General features: G+C 36.6%; 1 protein-coding gene across 2 annotated transcripts in view; it reads left to right on the top strand.

The window, feature by feature from the left end:
• GAK (cyclin G associated kinase) overlaps positions 1–12,193 on the top strand; it is a 71,608-nt gene that overhangs the window by 33,348 nt on the left and 26,067 nt on the right. For both annotated transcript variants that reach the window (XM_051642682.1, XM_051642681.1), the window contains exons 12-17: positions 3,209–3,258; positions 3,347–3,495; positions 6,005–6,127; positions 9,423–9,556; positions 10,802–10,996; positions 12,013–12,130. In XM_051642682.1, the coding sequence (XP_051498642.1) occupies positions 3,209–3,258; positions 3,347–3,495; positions 6,005–6,127; positions 9,423–9,556; positions 10,802–10,996; positions 12,013–12,130 (769 nt within the window). The remainder of the gene's footprint in view (positions 1–3,208; positions 3,259–3,346; positions 3,496–6,004; positions 6,128–9,422; positions 9,557–10,801; positions 10,997–12,012; positions 12,131–12,193) is intronic.

The following is a 12,193-nucleotide window of genomic DNA, read 5'->3' as shown; positions in this document are numbered from 1 at the left end:
GAGTTCTGCATCCACACAGGTTACAGGTGCCCTGCCAAAAATGTATATAAGTATTTTAAGAATCTAGACTTTACTAGTAATTTGTTTTGCTTTATCAGAACTGTCTCTTTCACTGTAATACAGGAATTTAGGGAATAATTAGCTGTATTTTATTGCTAGATTTTTTGCTTCTCAGGTGATTGTTTCTGGTTTGCAGCCTCATTAATGTTTTATTTCATAGAACTTTGTGTTGTATTGGTAGTTGAATGATTAATTCAAGCAAAACTAAGTGGGAACAAATTTTGAATTTCAGTGCTGCATTTCTTCCTGGATTTTAAAAAAATAAACTAAGCTGTAGAAATGTGGGTGCTTAGCTAATGAATATATATTTTTTCACTGTTGTGAGTTTGGAGATGCCTGGAGGAAGATAGATTAGTGTTAAATAATTCTTTAACTCAGGATGATGTTTGGCATGCTCACACTAGCTGTGCTGGTTAGTCTGTCATGCTTTATTTTTTCCCATCTTCAACCATTATTAACATAAGCTAACTATGTGCTGTTGTGGAATTTTGTGCTGTATGTTAACTGGCATATTTTGTGAATTGTTAATTTAACTGTTTTTAGCTTACCTTGCTGAAATAATATTTTATCTAGTGTTAGTTATGGTCTTCATGTGATGCTGTTCTCTTGTCTAGAGTGATATTGCCAATCATATATACAGTGAGAAGTTTTTAGTGGCTGACTTAAATTTTCTGATTTTGTTTAGGTGTTCTGCAAAATGAGAATTTGTGTCTTGTTTGCTGTATTTCCCACTATACTTATCTCTAAAAAGACTTGAAGTAGCCTGGTATCGTTAGGAAAGTGACTAAATATTGGTGTCATAACATACATTTCTGTTTAGCTTAATCAGAGCCTTAAAATTTGTGGTTTTCCATATCACAAGCCAGAAACCCTCCATGCAGTCTCTCAATTTGTTTGCATGTTGTTCTGTTCTTATTCCCTGCTAGCAACATTAAAATGAATGAAATTTCTGATATTAGCAAAATGAAAGGAGGGACCTTATTGCTGATGTTTACTTACAGGGTTATATCTTGAAATGTGTAAAGAATAGAGTTTCTCCACCTTCCTGCCATTTGAAGCAATCCCGGTTACCAGTGTGACATGAAGCACTCCACTAGAAAGAGAGTAGCTTGTGTTCGAGTCTTACTACTGAAATATCTCTGAAATCTTCAGAATAAAGTTGAAGGAATATTAATTCAAGGATAATGTCACATGTTTTAGGAGACTTGTATTGATTTTGCACTTTTGCAGCTACATTTTAATAAAGACAGTGCAAACATTCTGAAGCTTGTTTGGTTATAGCAATCATACAGGTCTTTTTCCTGAAAAACAGCAAGCTTGAGTTGCCTGTGTGCTGATGTTGACATATCAGGCTGCACTTTTTCAGCAACTTGTGTATGATGATGTACATGCTTCTGACATATTTGCAATGTAAAAAGCAAAGTTTAATTGAATGGTGTTGCTAGTAAGAAGTCAGTATCTGAAAGTGTTTCCAAAGGAATCAGTGTGATAACTGTTGGTTTTTGCTGCTTAACCTTGGTGTTAAAGGATTGAAAAGAGAATGGTTCTTTGTTCTCAGGCTATTGTTGTATCTTGATATAAAAAAGTTGATATTGTTGGAATGACCTGCATGTCTTCTTGCTTGAAGCCAGTGAGTGAAGCAGCAAACAACGTTTCATACTTCTCAATCAGATAAACTATGCTCAACATGAATTTTAGTAAGAAATCATGGTTAGCTCTGAATGTAAATTTCTGCTTTAGTTTGGCTGCAACAGTGTTACTATTTGAGCTACATGATTATGTAGCTTCCGGTTGTGCTAATGTCCTTCCAAAGGTGCAAGTAATTTTGAAATGGTGTTTATTTGGCTATTGTCTATCTCCTTTTTCAAGGTTGAGTTTTTCAGTGCTTTATAGAGTGAGACACTCAAGCTTCCTTCTGGTCAATTCAGTATCTCTTGAGACCTTGGGTCAATATAATTGATAGGATACTGATTATTCTGTATACATGCTGTTTAATGTCATTGCTTCTGGAACAGTTTTCTTGCCTTACCTAAAATCCTCTTTCCGATCCTTGTAAATGCAATGATCTTTTAATCAAACCTCCCAGCCTCCTTGATGTCTCCTAGCAAGCAGTAAAGAATCAAAGCAGTGTTCTCCTGATATTTCAAAACTTAAGCGCAGTATCCTAGGTCTGCTCTTTCAAGCAGTGTCTGGAAGCTTAATAGTGACAGAAGAGCATTACTTTGGTAATGCCTCTGCATTCCTTAAACATGCATCATAGTGTCTTGATGACATTTTGATGTTCTGGGGATAATATGCTGCCGGCTTATTTAAGTTGTATCCAAACCAAATTCTGTAGGGGGCGTGTGTTCTTATTTTGCCAGTTAGCAGTGAAGACCTATGTGATCATACTCAAGGATGTTGGCATGCACTGGGGCTCTTCAGTCTTTCTCTTAAGCTTTTTTGTCCTGCTACACAGCAGGCACCCTAGAAACAATTTTTAAAATTGTCTTAAATAATAAATTATTGTGATAATGTGGGTGATTAGGTAGAGATGAAGGGAATGGACATAAATGCAAAAAAGAAAAAAACATTTTTAGAGGCTGCTCTTTAAAACTGAGCACAACCATATGAGAAGATGAGTGATTAATACCTTGCTCTCTATGGGAGTTTTGGAAGTCAAGTTTTGGAGGAATTATTTAAATGAGGAAAGAGATTGTGATATGCTCTATTCACATTGAATTCAGAAATAGGGCAGTGTGGCCATCTGGGCCAGATAGTAACATGCCAGAGTTAAGATCATTTGTTGAACACTACATTTCAAATTGTTTTTGTTTTAAGCGTTATCATGTCCTCCATTAGTGGTGTTAATGCATCCTCATTAGACTTTCAGTCTGATACCTATAACAAATGTTCATCAGGAAGAACAAGGGCTAGAGGAATGGTTAAACATTGAAAGTGTCTGTACAAAATCCCTAGAAATTGCTTTGTTGCAACTGATGTAAATAACTATTCAAATACAACTATAGTAAAAAAAGTGAGATAATGAGCCTCAGGTGGAAGAAGTATTATTGATGGTGGTGGGTGTAGTCTGAGAGACCTGTGTTCTTTTAGACTTAGGCTTGGATAGTTTTAACTCCAGTATTAACTCAGATGCTTTCTGTTTCAGTTACGCAAAAGGAGACTTGGATATATCATACATCACTTCCAGGATTGCTGGTATGATACCTGTCTGTCTTAAGAATAGTTTGTGATAGTTTTTAATGTATAAAGCCAATAATTCACCTGGTGTTTGTTCTGTCTTCAGTGATGTCCTTTCCAGCTGAAGGTGTAGAATCTGCCATCAAAAATAATATAGAAGATGTGCGGTTATGTCTGGACTCTAAGCATCCTGGACACTATGCTGTGTACAATCTCTCTCCAAGAACATACAGGCCTTCAAGATTCCATAACAGAGTATGTACAGTTTATGTATATTTCTGTAAAAAGTCTTTCAGTACAAAGTCTTGATTATACTTTCAACTTTTGGTTATGAAATATGTTAAAGTAGGCTGCATAATAAAAAGATTACAAAAGACAATCTAAATGTAAGGTCAAAGAGTAACCTCTATTCTGCTTGTCTTTGCTTTCAATCTAAACTTCATTGATTGAAGACTAATCTTTAATCTTAGTGACTAAAGTATGTGTTTGCTAGGCTAGTGATATCCTTGAAAATGTGTACAAGTACCTCACATATTCAAATTTATGTGGAGAATACATAATTAAAAACCTTATGAAAAGTTCAGCCTCTTCTACATTCAGAGGTTTTGATTTATCAAAGGTAGTAGTATTCCCTTGGCGACTGCGCAAACTACTTGCTGGACTTTGTGCTCATCCCACTTCATACCATTTGACTCCTGTATGAGTCAGCCCCAGGTGTCTGCTTGTTGCTAGTGCATGAAATACTAGTATAACTTACCTGAACTTCTGTTAGCCTTTCTAGCTATTTCTCTGATACTAAAATGAATAGATTTACTTAATTCGGTAACAAGGTAGTAAGGACAGCTTGTTAGGTGCTGAGATACTGGACTTCAGTGTCTGCTCCAAAATACACCTCAACTGCCCTGTAAGTAGCTCAACAGTGCAAACTGTTACTGCGTTGAGTTGTCTAGTACAGGCCACATTAGACCTCACTGAAACTATCTGTAGTGATCATGCCCCTTCCTCACAGTACTGACTGCCCAGAGAAGAAGTAGTATTTGTTACAGGAAACCCCTTCTGGGTCTTATGCTGTAGAGCCCTCCTTAGCATTACTGCAGTTATCTAGGTTCCCTTAAACTGTCATGCTGAGGTGTGTCTAATGTGTTCTATCTAGTGCTTATCACTTTCTTTTGTTTGCTTGTAAACTTGTAGACAAGACAAGTATTGTTACACCTGAAAAAGTGACTATTGCCTCTTTGGGTGGAGGCAATAAACTCTATCTGCATATGGTTCAGCATGAAGTTCAGGCAGAGTTCAACATGGAAGGCAAAGCTTAATAATGCAGGAGTTTTTTTGTGATTATTTGGAGCAGGTACCTCAGAGCAAAATTTTTTGTAATGCTTTATAGTACTAGATTGCTAAAAGTCCACTAAAAAGTGAGCTGATTTATTCCGCATCCTAGAAAGCTATCTATCTCTGTTTATGGAATGATAAATTCTGTAACTGGGAAATTGTTCATGTTTGTTTGAGAGTCTGAGGTGCCTATACACTGATTTTTCTGGATGTGTAAGTGCTGTGAACAGTAATATGAGCACAGCTAAATCTCCCAGTGTTCTGGAACTCTTCTAGCCTACATTTACCTTTTGACATCTGTTTTGCCTCATTATCTTTTTTTTTAATGGGAATTAACAGTAGATTAAACTTTTCAAAACTGCTTTGTTGGCTGGGAGTATTTAAGGAGTTTCAACAAAACATCTTCTGTTTAAAAACAAATGCACAGTGGGCAGTACTGGCTGACTTCATTAGTCGGTGCTGAATGAGAGCAGCCATGTAGGAAGCCAAGGAAGATTAGTTTTCCTTTGGTTCCTGCAAACTACATTTATGTCAAACCTTACACATGATCACAGGAGAACAGCTTCAGAAATTCTTACCTCCTGAGCAAAATGTCAGAATTATTTATAAAATTAAATATTATTGCTTTCTTGCTGTGTCATCTGTACTGAATCTGACAGACTGTTTCTTTAGGTCTTTTTTTTCAGAGCTTGGCACAAAAACAATTTTATTGAGAGGTTTTTTGTGGTACTGAGTTTAGGTAACTAATCTCAAGAGTAACTCCTGAACTTTTATCTGATTAAGAAAACATGTTTGGAAAACTTGATCTTCTACATACAGCAGTTGTGATCTTGGCTATAAAGAAATAGAAAATGCTGCTTTATATGTTTTCCTTGGTCCTGGCAGAACTTGCACTCTATAGCTGTGACAAGGGCTCAAGATTAGGTTTTATATACTAAATTCTTGCTGGACAGCTTAACTTAAGAATATATGCTCTCAGCAGTGAAGCTGATTATTTGGTAATGTTACGTAGCACTGATTGCAGAAGGAATATTACTTAACTAATGAGACTCTTTGATTAAAGGTAAAATCTTTAAAGCTTTACCTTGAAAGATAAAATTAAGTCTTTCTGTTTGTGGGGTTTTTTTGCTTAAGCATATACTCATAAATCAAGTTAAAAGCTGTTTTACTTTATTCCTTGCTCTAAGAAAATTTCAGGTGGCAATCTGAGCTGCTAATTCTAGTGCAGCAGACTATAGAGAGGACTGGAGTTTTATTGCAGTTTATCCTATGAAGTTGTGCCTACACCGTGTGAAACTACTTTTCTTGAGCATGTTGCTTCATTTCTGCCTGAAGGCGGCATTAAAGTGTAAAATTCTCTTGTATATACATCTTATGCTATGGAAATTAATGTGACTGTAATCTTGTTTCCCACCTCTGTTCTCTGTTGCAGGTTTCCGAATGTGGCTGGCCAGCAAGACGAGCACCAAATCTTCAGAATCTTTATAGCATATGCAAGAACATGCATTTGTGGCTGAAACAAGACCAGAAAAACGTTTGCATTGTGCACTGCCTTGTAAGAAATCAGTCTAAGTCTGAAGTGTTTTGGTCAATCCAGCTTCAAATTGTGAATAAGGATGCTAGTACCCACTCAGTTTGTGAATATTACTGGCTTTCTTTATTGTGAAGCCTGGGGGCAATTCCATCCCACTATGTCTTTTGAAAAGTTATTTGCAAAAATTTTCTCCTTAGGTAAATTAGTAGGATAATTTAGCCCTTGCTTTTACTGCATGTAGCATGGAAGGCAGTATATAGGAGGGATTAAGATAAATAAGCCTTTGGGAAAATATGCTCTACTATTTCAGTGCTTACTCTATTTTTTGTTAGTGTTTTGAGTGACAGCTAGGCGTACACTGCGTTTCCCCCTCTTGTCCATTTGGAATCTAATACATATCTGCAGAACTACAGAAACTGAGACTTTTGGTGGAACTTGCTTTTGCTAGCAGCAGATTGCTGTGTAGCTTCCAGTGTTCTCTAATATATCATTAACCTTGATATAAAAAAAAAACAATAAACCTCTTTATCAAGAGTCATCATGTGAAACAGGAGTGGGGGGATGAATTTATAGAATAGATACTGTGCTCAATATTTGAAAACTTGAGGTTACAGTTATGTTTGTGTAAAAGAATTCCATGCAAAAATTTTTACATTCTTGTTTTCCTGTGTAGTAGAGACACATGACAGTTGTTATAATGCTTATTATGCATTCAATACCAGTCCTTTGATATGATATAGTAGTCTGTCAATGTCAGGGTCAAAAAGAGTATTTGTTAATCAAAGTATACTTAAAGTACACTTCCTTGCAAGGAAAAAATAATGTAATGCCAGCTCCTGAAAACTCATGAGTTTTTCAGTGCTGCTTTGAGGTTAGAAATCTAATTCTGTATTAAAGTTACATTATCTCAGTATTGCATGATTGCTGGTCAACTAGTTAAGAAGCAGATACAAAGAATTAACACCAGATTTTGTAACATCTTTCCTTTGAAGTGCTTTCTTTAAGGTACCTAACTCATTCCATTTCCTCAGGTATGAGGGAAGCCTGTATATGTATGGCTGTGGCAGATGGGATGTGAAGAGTCTGCACCAGAACTACTAAAAATGAATGATAGGTGCAATGTGTCTTGGATTCATCTAGCTGGAAATTTCTGTAGACTTAAAAGCTAGGAAATACAGGTTGAGAATAATGCTTTATCTATTAGAGAATATTTTATTCTGATATACTTTCTTGGATAACAAAATATGAGAGTTGCTTCTGCCTCTAGGTGGTTGGGGTTCAGAACCAGGTAGGGCTTCCCAGTCTTGTAATTTTTATTGTTGAGGTTTGCAGTCATACAGTGAATTGTTAAATTTTTTACACTAATTTGAGCGATCTATTTGAGAACAAGCAGTAGACAACAAGATTTAAATGGCAGCTCCCCACTTCAGCTACAGTTAAGTCTTTCTGGACTGGCAGTGACTGGAATCTGTTTATAACTGGCATCCTGTTCTGCTGATAGTGCAAGACTAGCACATATGCTGTAGGCTGGAGTAACTCCTGGATGTCTGGAGTAATGTTGCCCTGTGTAGTTATTTGGGCCATGCAGTGATGGTCATCCTTGAAAACTTGCACAGCTCTAGGAAGGTGTTCCTACAAGATCATCATAGTGAAACTTAATGGCAGTGACTTGAATATGCTGCAGCTCTTTAGGTGTGCTTAACCGTTTCTGTAGATAGCTATATTTTGCCTGTGTGTAAATGAACCAAGTTAAGATAATTATACACACACTAGGAAAAGTTGTATTAAATTTCTTTTATAGGGGTTATTTCTTTTGAAAACAGTTGAGAGCCAGACTTCCTCTATCTAGCTTTTTGAAGCTTTAGGACAAAAAAAGATGCTTGAAATCTATCTTTTTCCAATCATAGTTGTTTTATTGCTGTATTAATAATTGTTTATGCCTGAGGACTGTGTATTTTTATAGCCAGCATCCATCCTTGGTAAAACATACAAGGAAAAATTGAAATTCTTACTTTAATCTCCATATGGGAGTGTTTCTTTTGCTCCTATTTTGCAAATTATGAAGCTTCTTTCTGAAGTGCAAGGTTCTGCCATTGGCTTTGTTTACTATTTAATAAGGTTTCTAAATTTTGAATGCTGTATTTCCGGTTGTAAAGTGGTCTTTACAGTCTTGTAAAGTTATCCTCTGTGCCACAGTTGCAAGGTGTTTGCTGTAACTTGCAGACTTTGTACAATGATTTTTTTTTTCTTCCCTCAGTGTGGTGCTTTAATTTGGAACTGGCTTTGTAGTGCAAGTGTACAAAGGTCACTGCTTGTCATGCTGATCAGTGTTTCATTCTTCCTTTGTATTCATTAATGTTTTGTCCTAAATGGAGGTGTCTCAGGGTAGGGAATGTGTTTTCTATTTGTGTGAAATTTGAAAGATAGAGCATAGCCTATAGACTACTTTAGTTTAGAAGCAACTTTGGGAAATAATTTGGCTTGCTTATTACACTAGCATTAATAATATTGATTTGCTAAATTGCTCTTTAAAGATCTGGCTTTTATGGTGCTGGTAGACCTTTTTGATGTAAGTAATGGTTAGGATAGAAGCCTGGATTTGAAGGAAATGCTTGTGTCCTGGTTTAAGCCAGGATTAAGCCTATTTTCTTTTTACCGATTAAAACAAGTTGAGGATCTTCCCCACTCATATACCAAATGACTACCAAAAAAAATCTGTTCTATATTGCTAGCAAAAAGCTTGAGAGGTCCTGTTCCATGAACCATTGCCGCTTCTTAATATTTTCTTTATAATGTAGGGGTGAATTTGGGATGTGTGTAGCCATGGTCTCCGTAGAAAGAGGTGTTCAGTATTTTAATTTCCTTCTCTTAGTTCAGTGGCAAGCTACTAATCTTAGACAGTTCTAGTCGGAAAACTATAAAGTTTAGTGTGGCATGTATTGTCTGAATCTTAGGACTTCTGCTGTAGCAGAAGTCCATAGTTATAAGCCAGAAATAACATTGACCTGGTGTTTTAGGTAGCAGCTGGGAAACAAAAATGGCTATTAGTGATAGTAAGGTAACTGAAATGGAATCCAGTTGAAATATGTGTTAAGCTAAAGCAATTATTCACACTTGAGTAAGAAGATAATATGTAGTATCTTTTGTATTTTGTGGAAATCAAGACATTTCACATTCAGATACAAACTCCAAATCTAATGATCATACTAGAATTCAGACTTCTTTACATTAAATAAGGACATAGTGTGTTTTTCAGTAGCTTCTGTAGTACTTTTTCCACTAGGTTTAATAACAAAGATACAATTTTTCTTTGTAGGATGGAAGAGCAGCATCTGCTGTTGTAGTTTGTTCTTTTCTGTGTTTCTGTCGTCTCTTCACTACTGCTGAAGCTGCAGTTTATATGTTCAGTATGAAACGCTGTCCTCCTGGCATTTGGCCTTCTCATAAAAGGTATGGTATCAGTCTGGAGTACTGATGTAGGAAGCAGTTGTAGCAATTGTGAATACGGTGCCACTTTTAAAGAATACTTTTTAGGAAGATAAATTATTTCAGTAGTGTCTGTGTTAGTACAGCAAAATACTTGAAAAAACAGATGTGTTATGAGTAGAGACAGTAGTTCTGAATTTTCAGCCCTTAAGCTACTCATGATATTCTTACTAAAATGAGTCAAGTATGGCCCATAGTGAAGAAATAAATTAGGAATAAAAGCAAGAGTATGCAGAGCTTTTCAATGTACTCTGAAATACAAAATCTTCTCCACATGTAAGACTTAGTCCATGTTTACTAGGTTATTAAAGTACATTTTCACTGTGTCTGAATACTGCAGGTTCTTCAGTCCTTTTTCAGTCTTTTCTGTTTAGTTAAGAATCCCTTCTGCTTTTTAAAGGAGTGCATGCAGAGGTGACTTTCCTATACTTTCAGGAATGTTTAAGACTGATTATTTGGTTTAATGTGATACATCTTATAAAAAAGACTCAGTAGCAACTGACACTGGTAGTAAGGGTGTTTCCAACAAAAAGGATTAGATTTAGAAAGACAAGAAGTAAGGATTAGTTAAGTATAAATGACAGATTATGATGTTATACAGACTTAATTTGAGTATTTTTAATGGGTCCTCTACAAGATAACTTACATTAATGAGAACACGTTAAGCCCTTTGAGTTGCTAGCTTCAGAACTGCTGTGCAACCTTCATCCATTTTGTGTAAGATACAAAATAAATATTTCTCCTGCTTTGGTGTTTTGAGGCCTTTGAAAAGTGTGGGTAGCTTGTTTTCCAAGTAAATATATGTAAAGCTACAAACCTAAGAAAATATCTGGAGTTGTCTGGAAGGTGTGACACAGGTACAGATGAGTTCATATGCAGTACCGTATTCAATTTTCTGGACAGTATATTTTCCTGTTGTGGTGCAATCGTCTTGCTTTTGCACAGAAACTGTGCTACTATTCTTAAATTGAAAGGCTAGCTAGGGATCTTAATATATTCTCCATCTTTCCGTTTCCATTTTCCTCTTCTGAATTTGTATCAGATTTGAAAATCTATTTGCTGGAAGTGCTGTGAAGTGTTCCCAGTGTTTTATTGTTATAATTTGTCACTACTCAGTGGCTGGATACAAACAGAACTAAGTCCCCATATGTGTTCACCCATTTTTAGAAGTTGATTCTCTGATTAAATTGGTTTCTTTTGGTTTGGCAGATACATTGAATACATGTGTGACATGATGGCTGAAGAACCCATTATTCCTCACAGCAAGCCCATCCTGGTCAGATCAATCATCATGACCCCAGTTCCTCTTTTCAGTAAGCAGCGTAATGGTTGCAGACCTTTTTGTGAAGTTTATGTGGGAGATGAGAGAGTGGCCACTACGTCCCAGGAATATGACAAGATGAAGTAAGTACAGGTTATGATTTGCTCTGAAGCAGCACATTGTTTTTCTAGACTAACTTAATATTTAAGTCCTTACTGTGAGGAGAGCATGATTTTGTATGTGCTAGTTAAGCAGAATACTGCTTTTAACATTTGGAACAGCTCCTGTCTTTTACCTGATCTTGAAAGGTAAACCATGGGGAAGAGATAATGTGATTATAAAAGCAGTTTGGACCTGTTAGTGCAGATAGTAGGGATGGTGTTGGGGTGCCACAGTGGATACGGGAGGCAGAGGGGAGCAAGACCTGCTTTCCTCTCACTCCAGGTATTATAAACTAGGAAGACTGATCCATGGTGTACATGCACCAGACTGAAAATTGTCTCTCAGTCATGGGCACAGTATGCATCCCCCAAGACATGGTAGCTGTAAGGGGTGTGCTTATTAGCCCCTCGACAGCTCTGGTGCCTGCTGTTGTAATGCAAGACAGGAATTGCAAATGGTACTAGTAGTGCTAGGTGTTGATTTTCTCAGAGAGGAGGGATAAGAGAATAACAAGTCCTTCTAGCTTTCTTATAAATCCAAGCCCTGTAAGGAGTTTAATGAATTTGAAGATGCAGGCACAGAAGCATCAGTGGGTTGTTAAAAATTTTCCCGTTTCTCTACCACTGTCCCTCAGTGGGAATCTTAACATATCCCCCAGGACTGCCGTTACAGTTTCTCTCTGCACCTTTCTTTTGAATTCTTAATGAGATCTTCGCTTGCATTTCCCAGCAGCTCCTTAAAGATGTGTTTTTCCCATATTTGATTTGGGAACCATGGGTCTAAGTATGTCTGTTGCTTTGCTATAGGCAACTGTTAATCTTGTTGATCTTAGATCAGCTTTTAAGTTTAAATAATTTAGAGCCGATTCCTCTTCCATAATAAGAACTTGAAGCAGATTTTTATGGATTGATATGGAAGGCCTTGGAGAAAACAAACTAAACATAAGGTAATGCACTGTTTTTTGAAGTAAAATTAACTGATTTTTTTTTTCCTTCAGGGAGTTTAAAATTGAAGATGGGAAAGCAGTAATTCCACTAGGTATAACAGTCCAGGGAGATGTTCTCATCGTGATCTATCATGCCAGGTCAACACTAGGAGGCCGACTACAAGCAAAGGTAATGATACATTTAACAGCCTACATGAAAGACTTGCTTTTTGTAGATGTAGTTTGGTATCAT

Source organism: Apus apus, chromosome Z (genome assembly GCF_020740795.1).
Source record: "Apus apus isolate bApuApu2 chromosome Z, bApuApu2.pri.cur, whole genome shotgun sequence".
Classification (NCBI taxonomy): Eukaryota; Metazoa; Chordata; class Aves; order Apodiformes; family Apodidae; genus Apus; species Apus apus.
Note: the sequence above shows the minus strand (reverse complement) of the source record. Positions and strands in the feature narration are given on the sequence as shown.